Source organism: Stegostoma tigrinum, chromosome 5 (genome assembly GCF_030684315.1).
Source record: "Stegostoma tigrinum isolate sSteTig4 chromosome 5, sSteTig4.hap1, whole genome shotgun sequence".
NCBI classification, from domain to species: domain Eukaryota; kingdom Metazoa; phylum Chordata; class Chondrichthyes; order Orectolobiformes; family Stegostomatidae; genus Stegostoma; species Stegostoma tigrinum.
Genome location: NC_081358.1, coordinates 73,555,461 through 73,575,946, shown reverse-complemented (window position 1 = coordinate 73,575,946; position 20,486 = coordinate 73,555,461). Strand labels below are relative to the sequence as shown.

General features: G+C 39.7%; 1 protein-coding gene across 5 annotated transcripts in view; it reads right to left on the bottom strand.

Moving 5' to 3' along the window:
• Positions 1-4,667: 4,667 nt before the first annotated feature.
• Positions 4,668-20,486, bottom strand: part of LOC125452078 (nucleolar protein 4-like) — a 337,333-nt gene continuing 321,514 nt past the window's right edge. For all 5 annotated transcript variants that reach the window (XM_048530043.2, XM_048530045.2, XM_048530048.2 and 2 more), the window contains 2 exons: positions 11,830-12,022; positions 4,668-9,451 (listed from right to left, as the gene is read on the bottom strand). In XM_048530043.2, the coding sequence (XP_048386000.1) occupies positions 9,249-9,451; positions 11,830-12,022 (396 nt within the window). In that variant the 3' untranslated portion in view covers positions 4,668-9,248. The remainder of the gene's footprint in view (positions 9,452-11,829; positions 12,023-20,486) is intronic.

Here is a 20,486-nt window from a genome sequence, read left to right as displayed (position 1 = left end):
TTCTGTTGATAGTTTTAACAGAAAAAGATTAACAGAGTGAGCATCACTCCTATAGAAAATGAGCCAATTGCCAATCCGCCTAGCCTGCACATCTTTGGACTGTGGGAGGAAACCGGAGCACCCGGAGGAAACCCAGGCAGACACGGGGAGAATGTGCAAACTCCACACACAGTCACCCAAGGCTGAGATCGAGCCTGGGTCCCTGGCTCTGTGAGGCTGCAGTCCTAACCACTGAGCCACCGTGCTGCCCAAGAAAGCAGGATATGTTGTGGTTGGTTCGCTCGCCAAGCTGGTTTGTTGTTCCGCAGATGTTTCATTACCCTGCTGGGTAACATCATCAGTGCAGCCTCCGATGAATTACCCAGTAGGTTAAAGAAATGTCTGTGGAACAACGAACCAGCTCGGGGAGCCATCCAACCACAACATCCAAATCCCGTGAGACAAATCTACTTAAATACCTTAGAGAGCAGGATATATAGGGCTAGAAGTTACTGATTGTGTTTGATTACAATTATCCCCTATCTGAATATGAGACTTTGTCTCCAAAAGGACTGTGCAGTGGTCATTCTTATCAGTACTATCAAGGACAAACTCATCTGTGGCAGTTGGATTGGTGAGGATGAGGTCAAGTATGTATTTTCCTTCTTGCTGGTTCCCTCACTGCCTGCAGATCTAGTCCAGCATCAATGTCCTTTGACACTCAAATAGACTGGGCAGCAGTGGCGTTACTGGCTACTCTTGGTGAGGGCATTTAAATCCCCACCCAGGGCTTATTTTGTGCCCTTGATACCCTCAGTGCTACCTCCATGTAGCTTTGAACATGGAGATACCATGATTTATCAACTGCAGGTGGTCCATGTCCTTCTGCAGCCTCCCTGCTTCCTTAATACTATCTGTTTCTCTACTAATCTATGTGTCATGCAGTACAGGGAATCAGCAAAAGGCTTCACTGTCCTCTTTGATTTGAGAACCAATGTTGAGGACTCAGTAATGGAATTGCCTCCCAAGCATATATCACTATTCTGCCACCTCTACTGGTGTCTGTCCTGCTGGTGTGAGAAGAAAAAATGCTGGGGTAATGATGGGGCGCTAGTGTCATTATCTGTAGGGTATGATTTGGCATAGTTTGCCGATGATACGAAGTTAGGAGGACAGGCAGGTAGTACTGAGGAGGTGGGGAGGCTGCAGAAAGATTTAGGCAGTTTAGGAGAGTGGTCCAGGAAATGACTGATGAAATTCAACGTGTGCAAATGTGAGGTCTTGCACTTTGGAAAAAAGAATACAGGTATGGACTATTTTCTAAATGATGAAAAAATTCATAAAGCCAAAGTACAAAGGGATCTGGGAGTGCTAGTCCAGGATTCTCTAAAGGCTAACTTGCAGGTTGAGTCTGTGATTAAGAAAGCGAATGTAATGTTGTCATTTATCTCAAGAGGTTTGGGATATAAAAGCAGCAATGTGTTTCTGAGACTTTATAAAGCTCTAGTTAGGCCCCATTTAGAATATTGTGCCCAATTTTGGACCTTACACCTCAGGAAGGACATACTGGCACTGGAGCGTGTCCAGCGGAGATTCACACGGATGATCCCTGGAATGGTAGGCCTAACATACGATGAATGGCTGAGGATCCTGGGATTGTACTCATTAGCGTTTAGAAGGTTAATGGGAGATCGAATAGAAACTTACAAGATAATGCATGGCTTAGAAAGGGTGGACGCTGGGAAGTTGTTTCCGTTAGGCGGGAAGTCTAGGACCCATGGGGACAGCCTTAGAATTAGAGGGGGTAAATTTATAACGGAAATGAGGAGACATTTCTTCAGCCAGAGAGTGGTGGGCCTGTGGAATTCATTGCCATGGAGTGCAGTGGAGGCTGGGACATTAATTGTCTCCAAGGCAGAGATTGATAAATTCTTGATCTTGCAAGGAATTAAGGGGCTAAGGGGAGAGTGCAGGTACGGTGAGTTGAAATGCCATGATTAAATGGTGGAGTGGACTCGATGGGCCAAATAGCCTTATTTCCACTCCTGTGTCTTATGAATCCATCAGGCTGCTGCTTGACTAGCCTCAGTCAGCTCTACAAACTTTGAGCATTACTCTATATTTATTAATCAGGGCAATTTTGAAGCGTCGATAAGGCTGAGTTCTCCATTTTATTTTAATTTAACCTGTTTTTCTAATCAACCTGTTGCTCTGGAGTTTATGGGGCTTGAACCCAGGCCTCTTGGTACAGGGGTAGGGAAACTACTGCTCTGCCACCAGAGGGCCCCCTTCACCATTGTTGTTCCTGGTGCCGAATGTGCTGCGATGTGGTCTGACCAGTTTCATTCCTTCGAGACTTTGTGGCAGTTGAATACAATTGAGTATCTTGCCAGGCCATTTCATAGGGCAGTTAAGAGTCAACCACTAAAAGATCAGCCTCATTTTTGTGGGTATGAATTCACATGCAGGCCAGACCTGGAAGGGTTTTGAAGACAATTGACAGTGATTCCCATGGTCATCTTTTTAATTCCAGATATTTTATATTCAAATCCCACCATTCAGGCATCACCTGGATCTTTGGATTACTATTCCAGTGACAATACCACTGTGCTATTGCCTCCCCAATCAGACAGACATAGGAGATGACTGTACAACCTGCCTTGAGCTGGAGGAGACAACAAACGTGGAAAATGTTGTCGGGGCTGGTGACTGTTGTCATAATGAAGGGCTAAAGTGACTGGCAGAGGTTACAGAGACAGAAAGGATTGTAGGGATTAGAAGAGGTTAGAGAAATAGAGAGGACTGCAGGAGCCATAGAAAGTTACACAGATAGTGACTGGAGGAGGTTACAGAGATAAGGAAGACTGTAGGGGCTGGAGGAAGTTATGGAGCTAGGGAGGGTGTAGAAACTGGAGGAGGCTGCACAGTTAGGAGCATCACTCATTCCATCCCCATCTGCCTTCATCTGTGGTGTGGCCACTTTGTGAAGCTGAGAACTATGTGGATAGAATTTCTCACAGATGTACCAGTGATTCCAGCTGCAACTTGAGTTTCAAAACTTGGAGTTTTTGCAGTTGGAGATATTTCCTGCACAAGTGTTCACTTAGTAGGAAAGTAATTTGTGAGGACACAAGGAGGCTGCAAAGGAATATAGATAAGAAAGTAGACAAATATTTGGCAAATGCAGTATGATGTGGGAAAATGTGAAATTGTCCAATTGGCAGGGCTAATAAAAAGGAAACAAATGTTAAATGTTGGGAGATTGCAGGGTTCTGTGGTGCATAGGAATCTGGGTCTGTTAACACATGAATAGCAAATAAAGCAAGTAAATAGCAAAGCTAATACGATGACATAATATATTGTGAGGTGGAATTATAGGCAGTGCGGTATTGCCTCATTATACAAGACATTGGTGAGACCATATTGGGAATTCTGTAGTCATAAAGTCATACGGCACGGAAACTGACCTTTCTGCACATTTCGTCCATGCCAACCAGGTTTCTGAACTAGTTCCGCTTGTCTGCATTTGGCCCATATTCCTCTAAACCTTTCCTATCCATGTACCCATCTAAATGTCTTTCAGATGTTGTAAGTGTACTTGTCTCTACCACTCCCTTTGGCAGCTCATTCCACACATGCACTACACTCTGTATGAAAATGTTGCCCCCATACACATTTAAATCTTTCCCATATCACCATAAATCTATGCCCTCTGGCTTTGCAATCCTCTACCCTGAAGAAAAAACCTTGGCTATTGATTGTATCTATGCCCTTCATGATTTTATAAACCTCTATAAGTCACCCCTCAGCCTCCTATATTTCAGCTCCTCCTTATAACTCAAACCCCCCAGTCTCAGTAACATCCTTGTAAATCTTGTCTGCACCCTTTTCGGTTTAACAACATTTTTCCTATAGCAGGGTGAACAGAATTGTACGCGGTACTCCAAATGTGATCTGACCAAAGTCTTGTACAGCCATAACATGATGTCCCAACTGAATACTGACCAATAAAGGCATGTCAACTGCCTTTTTCACCATCCTGTCTACCTGTGACACCACTTTCATTGAACTATTTAACTGCACTCCTAAATCTCGCAGTTCGACAACCTGCCCTGATTTTTCTTACCAAAGTGCAATAGCTTGCATTTATCTGAATTAAACTCCACCAGCCATTCCTCAGCCTGTTCATCCAGTCGATCAAGATCCCTAAGTACTCTTAGATAGCCATCTTCACTTCCCACTATACCACCAATTTTCATGTCATTAGAAAACTTACTGAGCATACTTTCTATATTCTCACCCATAACATTCATAAAAATGACGAACAAGAGTGGACCAAGTACCAAACCTTGTGGCACACCATATTAATACGTAGTATTGGTCTCCTTATATAAGGACAGATATAAATGTGTTGGAGGCATTTCAAAGAAGACTAGACTAATTGGTAGGATGTCTTATAAGAAAGAAAAAGGACAGGCAAAATTTCTGTCTACTGGAAATTGGAAGTGTAAGAAACATGAAAGATTCAATAAGTTCCTCTAATTTCTGTATAATTCATATTGTTATCATGATAGTGGAAAAGTATGGACTAAACATTTTTGAATTCCAACATCTGATTTTAATTCCTAGAACCTTTAAGGACTAAAATGGTTTTAACATGGAAAACATTGACTTAAAATGTCCACAACTATCAGCTGCCCACAGGTTAGCCCAGTTTTGTGAAATGAATATAACAATCACAAAGACAGCCAAAACAAATTAAAGTTTTCAAAAGGCATTAAAACTCAGATCTGTATCTTCTGTTTGTTTTGCACCCTGATTGATACAGTTCATATATTCGAGATGAAACAGCCACCTGAAAACTATTCAGCTTGGAAAACAATGAGCCCAGACATGGGAATAAGTATTGATCTGTATTTCCAAAAGCTGCTTTGGCAAAACAAGAGAGAAAGATGGATATGCAACTAGAACTGGACAGCTTTTGCTCTCTCTCTCTCCATTTTCTGTCAGTCTGTCTGAAGACATAATCTAATGATAAAGCAAATTGGAGAAACATCTCTTCACTTAGAATTCAACGATATTTGCAATATTCTCTCTGCCTGTGTATACAAGATAGAAATTAAATGACTCTGGTCTCAGATTAAAACTTGATACCTCAAGGACACTCCTAAGTGTTTGGAAAAATGTAATTGTACCTTCATGTTTTGTCTGGCTTGCCGTAGTCACATGGCCTTTACCACTAATATATATGCCTTTGTGTGAAGTCTGTGGAAGCCATTAAATAAGCAATTAAACCCATTGATGGAGTGGTGCACCTGTATGGATTTTCAGCGTCATGAGAAATCCAGCTACTTAAAAGAGCAGCAAGGATGTGACAAAAATAAAGCAGTCTGTCACTTTGGATAACTTATGAGCCAAAATGTATGTATATTTTTATTCTCTGCTGATGTGAAAATGAAATGACACAGGAGACAAAATTGAAAATGCTTCTATTCTCAATGGCAGAACTGTAAAACAGTGACAGAATTTTAAAAAATATACATTCCTGAGCAGGCAAGAATTGCAACCTTGCGAGCAGGGATAAGGAAAGGATGCTGCCTTACAGCCTGAATCCCACTGATTAGCAGGAAAAGCCAGAACCTGGGGAGATTTTGCAGACTTTGAAGGGACATTTTGAATATTAATGTTACTTGTGGATGGTATTTAGTGAACATTAGTTTGAGGGGAGGAGAAGATCATTGATTGGTACTGGTCAGTTCTTTTGAGTGCATTACTGTCAGAAGGCAAACCATACCCCCTTTTTATACCAGTCAGCTGCTGTATCTGATATTTAAAATTCTCAACAGCCCATACCAATGGATAAATGTAAGCGCGATGCATTAAGCTGCTGGGAGGTTTGGATTATAATAGATAGGGATGTAGGATGACAGGTTACCGGAGTTCCAGCTAGGGTCAGGGGTAGATTGCTGGGAATGTAAGGTGCCAGCTGTGTAGGATACTGTGAGAAATGGGTGCGATTTAAACACAGCAATGTCACAGCAGGGCCAAGTAAGTGTTTATGCTAGGTTGGAGTTAGCTGGAGAAATTGGTCCTGGCAGCAAGTGGGGAGGGTGGGTGTTAAGTCTGATTTCAGGTTTGGAAGTGTGTTGGTAGGGGTGGGGGTGTGTAAGGTCTGGTGAGGGAATGAGGGGCATTGGAACTGTGCAGTTTGAGGTCTGGCAAAGTTTTGAGGTGGGTGGGTTGTATTGGGTCATGCTGGGTCCAGCAGATGGACAAAGTTAGGGAATTAAATATGGAGGCAGCAGTGTCAGGACTCCGTCTAATGATGAAGGGTTGGGACTAATGGTGACAATGGAAGTAGTTCAGGGATTGGATTGGGTCAGCTAGTGAGGTGGAGGGAGTTGGCAAATGAGGTCTGGCTGCGATGGGTGGGGTCAGGGCTCAGATCTGGTGGAGAACATGTTGGTTTTGGGGGGTGGGGTAAGGACAGAGGTTTCAGCTCCTGTGGATATCTCTGATGATGGGACCTGAACAACATCCTCGAGAGCAACTTTTCTTCAGACTGGCATACCAACGGCCTGGTCAGTGGAAAATCTCCCCAGCCCATATACTAGACACTTGAGCAATGCTATGCATGAGTAGTTGTGCCATTGCAATGTATGGAGGCTGCACATCCCAACACTTGTGATTAAATCAGAAGAACACATTCCTTCGTCTATTCATTTTAGGCAGCACACACACAATAGCCTGTGCTTACAAACCCCAAATAAATGTATTGACAAGAAGTGATTCCATGATTAGGAAGAAAATACTGAACAATCCTAAATGCACTAATAGTTGCACTAATAACTAATTTTTGCTAGAATTATACACTCAATGTTATTTTGGTTGAATAAGTTTCAATTTCATTATGTAAGTCTCTGTTAACCATGAATTTGTTTCAGTGCCCCGTTACAGCCTTCTTAATGAAAATTTGTTTGCTTAAAACAGAAGTACACATTCATATTCAGGAACCCATTTTCTGCAGAGGGAATGTTTGCAATTCTTGCACCTTTCAAGACAGCCTTCCAAACCCCATCCTTTCTGTGTTGTAAAGGCTCAGCCAAAGTTAACTCGGCAACTAATCAGCATCCACTAACACCCATGGCCACTTAAGGGCCTTACCTTATGTTACTGATATTAATCCATTGGAGCATAGGGGATTTGCGGTGTTGGAGGCAATGAGAAGTAAATCCAGAAGTTTTTGTGACTCTAGGGCAGAGCGGTGTTTTCCTTTGTTCAAAGACATCCTGTGATTGATTGCAGGTTCCAAGATTGTGAACGGGGAGGCCTGAAGAAGTCAGACCAAACTCAGCAATAACTAATTTTCTCTCCACACCGATAGAGTCGGACCTGAGGAGTTTCTTTAGCATTTTCTGTTGGTTTAGATTCCCAACATCTGCAGCATTCTTTTTTATTTGACCATAACTGCATTTTCAAAATCAACTACAAAGTTTGCGCTGCAAGAGTGGGAACTCAGAAAACAATGTCATAATGGCTATGATAGCCTGCGAAGGCTTTTCCTGGGCAATGCATAAAGTTGCTTTAGTAAGTACATAGCTAAAATCTACTAAAATCAGGTGTTATCAGGACAGAAAGGCATGTGCATTCCACTACAAATATACTTGTCTGCATTGTCTGTCAAGATGTTTCAAAACTAATTTTGTTCAATATTTATTGGTTCCAGCTTTCTAATAGGAGGTATATGCTGCAGAAGGAACAATCCACAAATATTTGGATTATAGCAGTGACGGTTTTCTCACATTTATATTCACCTACAATACCAACCATTTTGACTTTGTTAAACAGTATACCAATCAATCAAATAAACATTACAAAAGCTTAGATGTCAGTGCTGTCCAATTACTATAGAACAAAGTGCACATAACGCAGTTCACAATCACAGTCAGGAGTTGTTAACAAATTGAAAAACACTAATTCACATCTACTCAATGTTACTGAATCATTAAACACAATTATCAAAACATAAATGAGAATCAATATGAATGAGACAGATTTTAAGGAATTCACAAGTGTAGAAACTATACAAGGATTCCCACTATACCTCTTCACTAAGTGCACAGCAAAAATACAAAATTTAAATTATATTCAACATGAAAAGCAAAAGCAATTTTCTCAAGAATTACTGAAAATGGTCCTAAACAACAGAAATTAACATCAAATTGTGTATAAGTAATAATTTATAAAATGATTGACAGAATTTAAGTACACCCACAGTAATTGTGAGAGAACTGCATCCGGTCAGTACAGATTTCAGGGAACAACAAAATACTGCAGTAAACTGCACATTTTGCACATCACATCAAAAAAGATGTCTCCTGGCCTCTTCATAGAATTCTGTAAAATGGAACTGTACAAAGATTTCACATTGTTACTTGCAAAATATACAACCTACAGCAAAATACATCCCACAGTAAATGGTGTCTGAAGACATCCTCTCATAGAATTCTCTAAAATTAAACTGTACAAAGTTCTCAGATTGTTACTTGCAAAATATACAACTTACAGTGAAATACATCTCATGTTTTTTTTGATTCATTTCTCCAACAAACATCAGATTTAAATTAATCCAAAAAACAACTTGTCTATTTCATGTTCAGATGCATTTATCCAGGCACCATATTAGTTTTCAGGATTGAATTTACCTGAACATAGGGGTAGAGTTACTTGTGAGTGAGATGGGGATAGATAATAGTTGGAGAATAAAACCAATATGATAAATGATATTGGCTTAGTTAACTCCCCATAAGCCTGTTATCACAATCCTGAAAACCAGCACCAAATTCCCAATTTCTGCTTCATAACTACTACAACATGATTCTCTTAAAACCTCTCTAAATTCTTTTCACCATAGCAATTGTCCAAAATAAACTATTAGTAGCACCTTAAAATCATATTGCACTTGGAACGTAAGACAATATTGATGCTGCTGTTTTTAATTGGCATTCAGTCATTGAGGATGGTTAAATATTTGTGGTCTGTGTGTTTTGTTACTTCAGTTAGAAAATATGAAATAAACAGATTGAAGCTTTACGCTAAAAATGCAATTGTTCCTCAAAAAGACAAAAAGTGGTCCAATATGTTGTTTTACATTCAGGGGTATGATGGGGGACTGTGATAGTTGTTGTTCCATGGTACTGTAGAGTAATGGAAATGCATTTTCCCCAGAAATATAAGCATCAACAGCAACGAGGGTAGCTTATCAGGAATTAATTCTGTTGTAAAATTAGATTTTCCAGCTCATCTGCAGAACGAAGTAAAAATGCTGCTGACTCCCGATATCCTGCAACAAGCTGCCGTACTGCATTTATTTCTGTTGGACTCAGCTGAGCTGGTGGGCTTTTGGAATTGTTAATGTTGGATGACCCAGAGTGTGACGCAAGTGACTTCTTCACGCTGAGATCTGCTGGTCCTTTAAACAGAATTGAAACATTACTCTACATATGGATTCATTTTTAAATTAATATAACTCCTTAATTTCAAATAAATCTTATTATTTCTGCTTTGATAGTTCAATATTCAAAAGAAAACTTACATATTTGGTATTCGAACTGTCCCTTTGGTAGGATTATGTAGCATATAACAGATAATGTATTGTAAATCTTTAAAAACAACAAAAATGAAACATAATGGCCCAGAAATTCTGAGAAGATGATTGGTTCAGTGGGATAGATTGGAGATGTGTGCCAGGACTATGTGGAAATCCTGATGCAACAGATTTAGTGGAAATTGCCTGGGAAACTGAAATTTTCTAGTAGGCAATTGCACAATATCCAAAGCCCTCTGAAAAAGTACCCAATTCTGATATAAGTGTTGAAGATTTCAGAGGGTTCTGACGTATCCAAGTTTAATAGTTACCCGGAAAAACCTTGTCAAACTCTTGGATAACTATTTAACTGAACTCTGACTCAACTCTGAACTCTCTCTCATCATTCGTCCCAATTACTGATTCCGACCCCTCACATCCTCTGATCCTCACCCATCTAGCACCCTAACTGTCACCCTACACTCCTGGCACTCAACCTTCTAACCACCTCACCTACCTGCCACAATAACTTACCTAGTGACCTACATTCTCATCCATCTGACACTCTACAAACCCAACACACCTGCCACCCTATCTCCATACTTACCTTTATATACCTAGCTTCTCTCAGTAGCTTTCAAAGTGGTGACAAGACTTCTAAATCTCGAAGAGAATATGGCATTTACTGCTGAAAAATGAGGACAGTTACAAAAATGATCCACTCTGCTCCTTTTACTGGATTCCCCTCTAAGCTACTTCAGAAGAGAAAGCTGCTGGTCAGTAAGTTTCAGGACAGAACTGACATAAAGGTGAGTGCATATTTACTTTTCTGATGGAAGTGGTAAAAACAACACCATTATTTATCAGGCAAGTTCTTTATCTGTGTAGGAGAATGTTAGCTGCATGTTATATTTTTGTACAAACCTGTCTAAAAACAGTATAATCTTTCAGTATTCAGATACTATGGCTTGTTGATAATAATTAGAGTCCATACAGTAACAACTAGTAAGCGTACCCAAGGGTTAAATTTTGACCAAGTTACAGCATTAAAACCAATGGCTTTTCATGGATACTTGGGATTCTGGTCTGAACTGAGACAGGATTAACATGACACAATTTGTTAAAATTTCTTCACTCATTCACTGATTCTAATGTCTCCCTCTTCTGTCATCATCCTTCTGTGTAATTATATTTGGAACTCATTTGATATATTGATATATATTGTGATTTAAACATATTATATATATATATATATATATATATGTGTGTGTGTGTGCGTATAAATATTAATAGAATTTATTGTAAGTTTGTGTTTCATCTTTGAAATGGTAACCTGAGAATTTTCTGTGTTTGAAGCTAATGATTAACTTGTAAGTATTTCTGCAGCCATGGCGATTTAAAACTGTCTTTGAGGAATAGCTTTAGAGTGAAAGGTATGTGTGTCCCACTAATGGATTTTATTGATTTATCTTGGATTGTTTTGTGACTCAGCAAAGTAAAGAAGACTTTTGTATTCATTTTTACTTTGAGATTTAGACAGTCCCCTATGTCCTTACAATAGGTTGGCTGTATAGACTAGTGCTTAAGAGAATAGACGGATACACATTGAACAAGGTGTCCTTAAGAGTGAAGAGTTACGGCTGGCATAAAACCCTGAAAACGTTGCTTAAAGCAAAGTACATTTAAGATTGGGTACATTTAAGCTCCAGGGAGAAGTTATCTGTAGTTCCAGTCTAAAAAATGAAGTCACAACTGACTTATATCTACTGAGGTGTTAGATATGGGGGCTTTGGTATGAATTTGTAAGATTGGTGTTTTTTGGGTACAGTTTTAAGTACTACAGAAATCTGTTTTATGTCTTTTCAATTTCTAAAAGCGTATTGAAAATGATGGAAACATACTTTTAATGTGTGTAAAAATCTTTGAATGAGTATTTTAAAAAGTTAATTGATTTACTCTAGTTTATCTTCAGCATTTTTTAAAAGCAAACTTCTGTTTCATTGTCAAAGCAAAATCTGCAGCATTGTGATCTTGTGTTTCAGCAAGAGATAATTTTAAAAAAATCAAAACATGATCTATCCAACCAGGTTCCTGTCTGAGATCTGTCTTGTCGAGTTACAACATCAGTTGGGATCAAAACAAAATTTTATAAAATAGAATTAACATGTATGTAAATAATGGATGGTTATGCAAAGATTTTTGTTTCACCTTGAAACCATTTGAGACATTACTGTTGATAGTAATGCACAAGTAATGCTACTCACCACTGTTGGTACCATCACTTGGTAAGGAAGATGGATTTTGCTTCCCACTACCCAGCCCTCCATAACCGTGGTAATTATAGCTCGTATTTCCATTGATATACATTAGCTCCTGTGAGTAAGAAACCGTTGGGGCTGTATAAGCGACCTGAGCAGATTCTCTTGTCCACTGTTTTCCGAGTGGAACTGGCTCTTCCTGCAAAAGTGAAAAACAATTTCTTTATTAGGAATCAAAGTTCATATATGAAAACTGTTTATGGTAACAGTGGAAGCAAAAGCAGCTTAAAGCTTTTGTTCAAAATTAAAATTGTCACATTCTCAGTAAAAGCTTTGAAAGAAAACTTTCCCAATATGGCTGAACAAAGGCCAAAATGTTGTTCTCTGTTGCAAATGAATGGCTTTCAACATTCATCTTGCTATACACTTTCAGCAAACTTGTCAGCAGTAATATCCAATAATCTGCTTTCTGTTCCAATATTACATGCTGTACAGGTGACCTATGATGTTTCTGAACAGAGCATGCAACAGCAAAGACTTTCAACCAATCAGTGGTATGCAGCATTTCCACTGAACCTTGTCCTATCCAAAACAGGAAGTAAAAACCAGGATATGTGTATTACGTATAAATGATGTAAAGAAAACAAAGTATGTGAATTACAGATTTGATTAAAAGAAAGAGAAACAAAAATCAAACATAAAGTAAAAGAAAACATACAGCATTTATTTTCTTATGTAGAAATGCCAGTGCATACAACAAGGTTTTCAAAAGTTAGTATCACTTATTGTGTTGCTGAAAACTCACTTGCTCAAAAATACACCAACGTTTTGGGCCGTGATAATACTTTGATAGTAATGCTGAAGGTCTTAGCTCCAGAATGAGCCGTGTCCCAAGGCAAGCAATAGCCACAACAATGATATCTACCCAGCAATGTGCAAAATTGGCCAGTTATGACCTGTCCACACAAAGCAAGACAAATCCAACCTGATTTACTGATTGCCATGATCCCATTTGATCAACATCTCATTAACTACTTTAAAGATTCATTCCCTCCACTCCTGCTTCATAGTAGCAGTAGCAGGCATTGTCCAAATAAATGAATGATAGGAACCTGCTGTGATAACTACTTCCAACATGGTCCCTCTACCACATAGAAAGACAAGAGGGGTATTTTCATTAAGCACTCCGTGTTCCTCAATAGCTACAATGGCACATTGGAGGCAACACTGAATTTCATCCTCAATGTTTGTCCTCATTGACAAGAGGCTCATAGGTTTTGGGAGTTGATCCACATTGTCCAGTGACTTTGACAGGTGCAGGGGAAGTGGGGGGGGGTGGGGCGGCGGGCGATGTTGTATGGTGGGAGCAAACAGGTAGAGGATCTTTGTCATCTGAATGCCTAGTCTAGAGCCCATTCTTTCATTACATCTGTGACCACTGTTTGGAGCTTGGCCTCTGAATGTGCATAACCTCCATCTACATTGTCAATAGGAAAATCATGTTTGGTGCTGAGTGCTTAAAAAAAAATACACTCCAAATCATCAATACCCCATTTAGTACAAGGGTAGTTCCACACAACATCTCCAGTGTGAGTACAGAAGTTTATCCTCACAGGGACTGTCCAGTAGTCATTTCCATTAACACAATAATGGGCATTTCTGATGGTAGATTCGGCATAAGCTAAGGTATAAAAGACATAGAATTGTCAAAATTCACTCAGAAGATTTTAGGCAGTAATCAACAAGGTCAAAAGAAAAGGCCTAGATCTGCCTTACTTTTAAGGAATGAAAACAGAGAGGCGGGGGAGAGACACCATTTTGGCTGTAGAGAGCATAATTCAGTTAAAATTACTGCTTATGAGAAAGTACAATAGTAGACAAAAGCAAACATTTTAAATTTGGGGATAAAATAATTTTGCTAAATCGGAATGTGATTTGAATAAGAATGGACAGGAAATAACTACATGGATATAAATCAGTGCTAATTATAGGATACAATTCAAGGAAGTGGCAAGAAGGGTACAGAACAAATATGCTTCCACAAGGCAACGAGAGAGCCCTGCACTCCAAGGGGAATAATATGGTACGGGGTGGCAAAAAGAGAAGATTCAGTTTGATACTGAGAGCTAAATACTACAGTCTTGCGCAACAGAGAAACAGCAGAAGTTAAAGGAAATTAGGAAAGCAGAGAGAGAGGGCATGAAAATATATAGACAAGTAAAAACAATGACTACTCAAAGATGTTTTTGAAATACAGTGAAAGATTAACTAAGGAAAAATAGAATAGCCTTTACTGTCAATTACAGCACTGAATTAGATACAAAAGTACCCAGCCACAGCTTTGGTTACAAGATTTTAGACAATACAGAAGTAAAATATCCAGCATTACAGAAATAAAAATTCAATACAGCAGACCAGGCTGGCACCTAGCTTCAAGTCTGCATAGGGCCCTGGCTCCACATTGCACCGGCGATACACCATGCCAGGAGGCTGCTGGAGGAAGCTGGAAGGTCATCACTCCACACCAGGAGGCTGCTATGCCAGGCTGGGAGACCCCTACGAGAGGAGGCTACTGTGTTAAGCCGGGAGGTTGTCACACCAAGCTAGGTTGTCGCTGCATGAGGTTGGAAGGTCGCCATACCACACCAGGACATTTTTTTTTAAGAAAAAAATTTTGAAGTGAAAAGGTGACTTGCGTGTGTAATAGAGATAAATAAGTGTGGAGCTGGATGAACACAGCAGGCCAAGCAGCATTTCCAGAGCATCAGAAAAAGGTCTCGGCCCGAAACATCAGCTTTTGTGCTCCTAAGATGCTGCTTGGCCTGCTGTGTTCATCCAGCTCCACAATTTGTTATCTCGGATTCTCCAGCATCTGCAGTTCCCATTATCTCTTGTGTGTGAAATACATCGTATTTGTCTTCACAAAAGAGGTTAACAATGAATGTATTTTACTTATGAAGAAATATTTAATGGTACAAACATATTGATTGAAGAAATTTCAAAGGGTTTTTTGGCATCTTTGAAAGTGAATAAGTTGCCAGGCCCAGGTGAAATATTTCCCAATGGTTCAATACAAATTATCACTTACAAAGGTGCAGAATAATTACCTATTTTCTACATGGACTTTTTAAAGAGAACATGTGTTCATGTATTTTAATTGGATTTTTTAAAGCTGTCTAAATGGAATTGTGTGACTCTTGGCAAATTACAGACCAGTTAGAGAGTGAAAACCCATGGGTTCCACAGATAAGATCCAAATTTGAACCAAAATTGACTCAGTGGCTAGAAACAAAGCAGTGATACCAACTGACATTTATGCAAAGTGGAAGCCTGTTTTCAATGAGGCCCCAAAAAGGTTCAGCATTAAGACCCTTGTTGTTTGTTACTTGTTATGTTAATTATTTAGATTTAAATATTAGGAGCATGACTAAAACAACATTTACAAAAATTGGTCACGTAGCTGATAGCGAGGAAGAAAGCTGTAAACTGCGGAGAAATATAAATGGACTAGTCAGTTATTCAGATATGTGGCAAAAAGATTTTGATCCAAAGAAGTGTGAGACACTGCATGTTGACAGGGCAAAGAAAACAATGGAGAACACAATAAGTAGTAGGATACCAAGAAATGTAGAATGTCAGAGAAATCTTGATGTACATATCTACCGATACCTGAAAGTAGGAAGACAGGTAAATAAGGTAGTTATAAAATTATACAGGAGGCTTCCCATTATTAGTTGAAGTTGAGTTATAAAGCAATTGAGATTATAAGAAATGGGAGCAAAAATAGGCCATTCAGCCCCTCAAGCACCATTCAATTGATTAAAGCTGATATTCACTATTCCATACACCATTCCTGTATCCTTGAAATTTTTAATTTGTCAAGCCTATGAATCTCAATCTTTCACTAACTCAATGACTCCTCAGTTTTCTGAGTCAGAGAATTGCAATAATTCATGACTCTCTGATTGAAGAAATTCCTCCTCTGATCAGTCTTAAATGTCCCTTATTGTGAGATTGTGTCCACTGGTTCTAAGATTCCCCCTGCTCCAGTCAGAGTAAACATCCTTCCTGCATCTACCTTGGTGAGTTCTGGAGGAAATTTGGACTTTTGAATGAGATTACTTCTCAAACTTCTAAACTCCATAAAATAGAGACCCATACTATTTAATCTTTATTTACAGGATAATCCCTTCATTCCTGGAAAAGTTTGGTAACTTTCATTGTACTTCATAAGTACCAAGTGTATCTCTTTAATGGTTAGGGGACCAAAACTGCGCACAATACCTCAGGGATAGTAGGAACTGCCGATGCTGAAGAATCTGAGATAACACGGTGTGAGGCTGGATGAACACAGCAGGCCAAGCAGCATCAGAGGAGCAGGAAAGCTTGACGTTTCAAGTCGGGACCCTTCTTCAGAAATGGGGGATGGGAAGGGGATTCTGAAATGAATAGGGAGACACTATTTCAGAATCCCCTTCCCCTCCCCCCTTTCTGAAGAAGGGTCCCAACCTGAAACATCAAGCTTTCCTGCTCCTCTGATGCTGCTTGGCCTGCTGTGTTCATCCAGCTTCACACTGTGTATTATCACACAATACCCCAGATGTGGCTTCACAAAGGCTCTGTAGAATGTCAGTAAGAAGATTATACTGCGATGTCCAAATCCTCTTGTAATAAATACCATTTGTCTAACTTACTCGATGACCTGTGTGTTAGCTTTCAATACTCATAAATAAGGAGACCTAGGATTCTTTGACGCTTAACACTTCTCAGGTGCTCAGTATTTAAGAAATGTCTGTTTTTGTTTCGACAACTAATTTCTCATTACTCCACATTGTAGTCCATCTGCTGAATTTTTAAGCATACACTTAGCCTCTCCAAATTCCTTTTAAGTATCTTTGAATCCTCCTCACAACACAGACCTGGATTTTTTTCATTTGCCAGCTTGAAATTAGATTCCCAATTCCCATTTAGATTCCCACATCTAATCTAAATATAGACTGTGAATAGCTGAGCACTAAAGAGGTTTATTGCCTTATTAGATCAGATGAGATGAATGTTCTATAACTCTCAGTTAGCAGCCATCAATCTCCGATCTCCTTAGCATTCCTTTTGCCTCTGGCCAACATGTCTTACTGTTATCCTCATCCTATTTAAGTCCAATCTCATCCTTAACTCTCCATTTCAACAGAAAATGGGCACATTCCTCCTGAATATTTCCCCATTTCTTGCAATCATTGCTCACAATCAATCTTCTGAAATGTTTTTGTTTAATCTCAAGACATTTTACACCTCACACTCAGTATCTTAGAGTCAAACATCATGGAAACAGACTCTTCAATCCAACTATTCCATGCTGTTTTCCCAAATTTAACCAGTCACACTTGCCTATGTTTAGCCCATATTCCTCCAAATCTTTCCTATTGATACACTTATCCAAATGTCTTTTAAATGTTGTCACTGGACCTGCATGCACCTGTTCATCTGGCAGTTCATTCCACACATGAACAACTCCCTTTGTAATAAAAAAGTTTCCCGTCATGTCCTTTTTAAAGGTTTCTCCTCTCATCTTAAGAATATACCCCCTAGTTTTGAACTCCACTCACCCTACGGAAAATACCCATGCTATCCATACCCCTCATGATTTTATCAACCTCTATAAGGTCAGCACTCAACCTCTCATGTTCCAGTCATAACTTTCTTAGAAGAAGACAGCCCACAACTCCAGTAGGAGGCAGAGAACCGAAGTTGGACCAGCAGCTAGAGCCAGCTGGACTACAATAGAGGAGGATGCTGTTGTGATCAACAGGCTGATACAAGTCATGGCTAATGGTAATTGAGAGCTGGGGGGTGGCCAAAGACATTAAAGGATGCGTTTCCAGTTTGGACTCAAAAGTCACTCTTATTGATTTGATGTTACCAATACATGAGTTATCATGAGCTGTAGTATGCTAAAGTTGTATTCTGTTCCACCTACTTTAAGCATAGATTCAGGTTTTTCATCTCCCATGTGTTCCAAAAAAGATGAGAGGAGTCAGAAGAATTATCAGAAGACGGAACGCTGAGGATGTACTGTTACCTGACTCCTGAATACCCTTCCTGAGCAGAGATAGAGGTGAGAGGGAGGGGGAGAGAGAAACAGAGGTGTGTGTGACAGAGATAGATAAAAAGACCGAGAGTTATAGAACATTCACTTGTGAATGGTAATGGACAATTAAACAAATAATTTGAGAAGAAGACTCTACAAATATCCAGATTCTTAATTATGGGGGAGATGGGCACAGAATTAAGACAAGGCTGAACTATTTGTAACCATCTTCAGTAAGATGTGCTTGGCCTTCTCCTGAGTTTTGGAATTTGGTAATTCAGAAACAGTGTCAGGTACTGACCACTGTGAAGTCTATGAGCCTGTCAACATTCTGGCAGTAGTATTGAAGCTAGAGCTCCAGAACAAGCTATGGCTTAGGCAGAGATAGCAGGAACTGCAGATGCTGGAGAATCTGAGATAACACAGTGTACAGCTGGATGAACACAGCAGGCCAAGCAGCATCAGAGGAGCAGGAAGGCTGATGTTTCGGGCCTAGACCCTCCTTAAGAAAAGAAAAAGGCTTAGGCAAACTTACAGTTCAGCAATAACACTGGCACATACGCAACTTTCTGAATAGTTGGGTAAGTGTGTTCTGCACATAAAAATCAGGACAAATCCAATCCAGTAATTACTGCTCTGCCATCTATTTTCAATCATCAAAGTGTCAGATGGTGCAGTTTTGAAAAAAATAGTTTTTCACTTATGGGGCATGAGCATCACTGGCTGGCCAGCATTTATTGCCTGTCCTTCATTGTCTTGTGAACATGGCGATGAGTTTCTTCTTGAACTGTTGCAGGCCATGTGTTGTTAGTAAACTGACAATAATGCCACCAGTAAGAGGATTCCAGGATTTTGACCAAGCAACACTGGAAGAATGGTGGTATATTTGAAAGCCAGGATGAGGAGTGGTTTAGAGGGGAACTTTAGGTGGAAGCATTCCCATGTATCTACTGCTCATGTTCTTCAAGGTGGAAGTGGCTGTGGGCTTGCAAGGTGCTATCTAAAGATCTTTCACAAATGTCTGCAGTGCACCTTGAAGATAGTACACATTGCTGCTAATGAACATTGCCGGCGGAGAGAGTGAAGGTTTATGAATGTCGTGCCGGTCAAGTAGGCTGCTTTGTCCTGGGATGATGTCAAACCTTTTGAGTATAGTTGGAGCTACATTCATCCAGGCAGGTGTGGAGTATTCCATCACACACCTGACTTGTAACTTGTTGATGGTTGACATGCTTTAGGGAGTCAGGAGGTGAATTACTCACTGCAGCATTCTTAGCCTCCAATTCACTGTTGTAGCTATTATGATGAGTCCAGTTTAATTTCTAGTCAATGCTAACACACGGGATATTGACAGTTGGGGGAATTTGTGATGACAACACCATTAAATGTCATGAGGTGGTGGTTAGATTGTCTGTTACTGCAAATGGTCATTGCCTGGCATGTTGATAGTTGACAATGACAATTAGTTTGCATTCCACAGGATCACTCAGCTCCTGACCTCATTACAGCCTTTATCCACACATGGGTAAGTGTTAAACTCAAAAGGTGAGGAGAGAGTAACTGCCCTTGACATCAAGGCAGCATTTGACTAAGAATGATACCAAGGAACCCCAGCAAAATTTAAGTCAATTGGAATGAAGGAAATAATTGCATCTAGCAAAAAGAATGATGGTTGTAGTTGCTGGAGACCATTATTCTCAGTTCCAACACAACCTTCTTAAGCTAGATATTTTCTAATCAACATATTCTGGAGCAGATAGGATTTGAACCCAGGCCTCCTGGGTCAGGTTTAGGGACATTACCACTGCACCATAAGAACCTACAAGTTCCTTAGGATAATGTTCTACATCCAACCTTCTTTGGTTGCTTCACCAATGACCTTCCTTCCATCCTAACCCTGCTTGTTTGCTCATGATTGCACAGTATTCCTTATCAATTGCAAGTTCTCAGATGTTAGAACAGTCTATATCTGCAAACAGCAATGTTTCACACTTGACTTGATAAATGACAAGTAACATTTACACCACACAAGTGCCAGGCAATGACCATTTTCAAAAAGAGGTCTATTCATCTCCTTCAACATTCATTGGCATTATCATCAATGCATTCCCTGCCATCAACATTTTGTGGGTTACCATTAACTGGAAACTGAATTGGATTAATGGTTATAATTACTGCAGCTACAACAGAAGGTCAGAAGCTGTGTATTTGATAGTAAGCAATTCACTCTTCATTCCTTTACCCTTGTCCATAATCTGCATGTCATAATCATGAGTGTGTTTATCTTGGCTAGATGAGTATTGCTCCAACAATACTCATGAAGATCTACATCGCTTAGGACAAAGCAACCTGCTTGATCAGCACTTGAACCACAATTTTAAAACACTCACTCATTCCAATGAGAATACACAATCATAGCAAAGGATACAAGCAGAAAAGAAAGGAGCAGGAGTAGCCCATGCAGCTCATTAAAATCTGCTACATTATGCAATATAGACTTGGCTAACCTTGGACTTACGTCCTAATTTCTTATATGTTCCCTATAAAACTTTCATTTCCTGAGAAACCCAAAAATCTA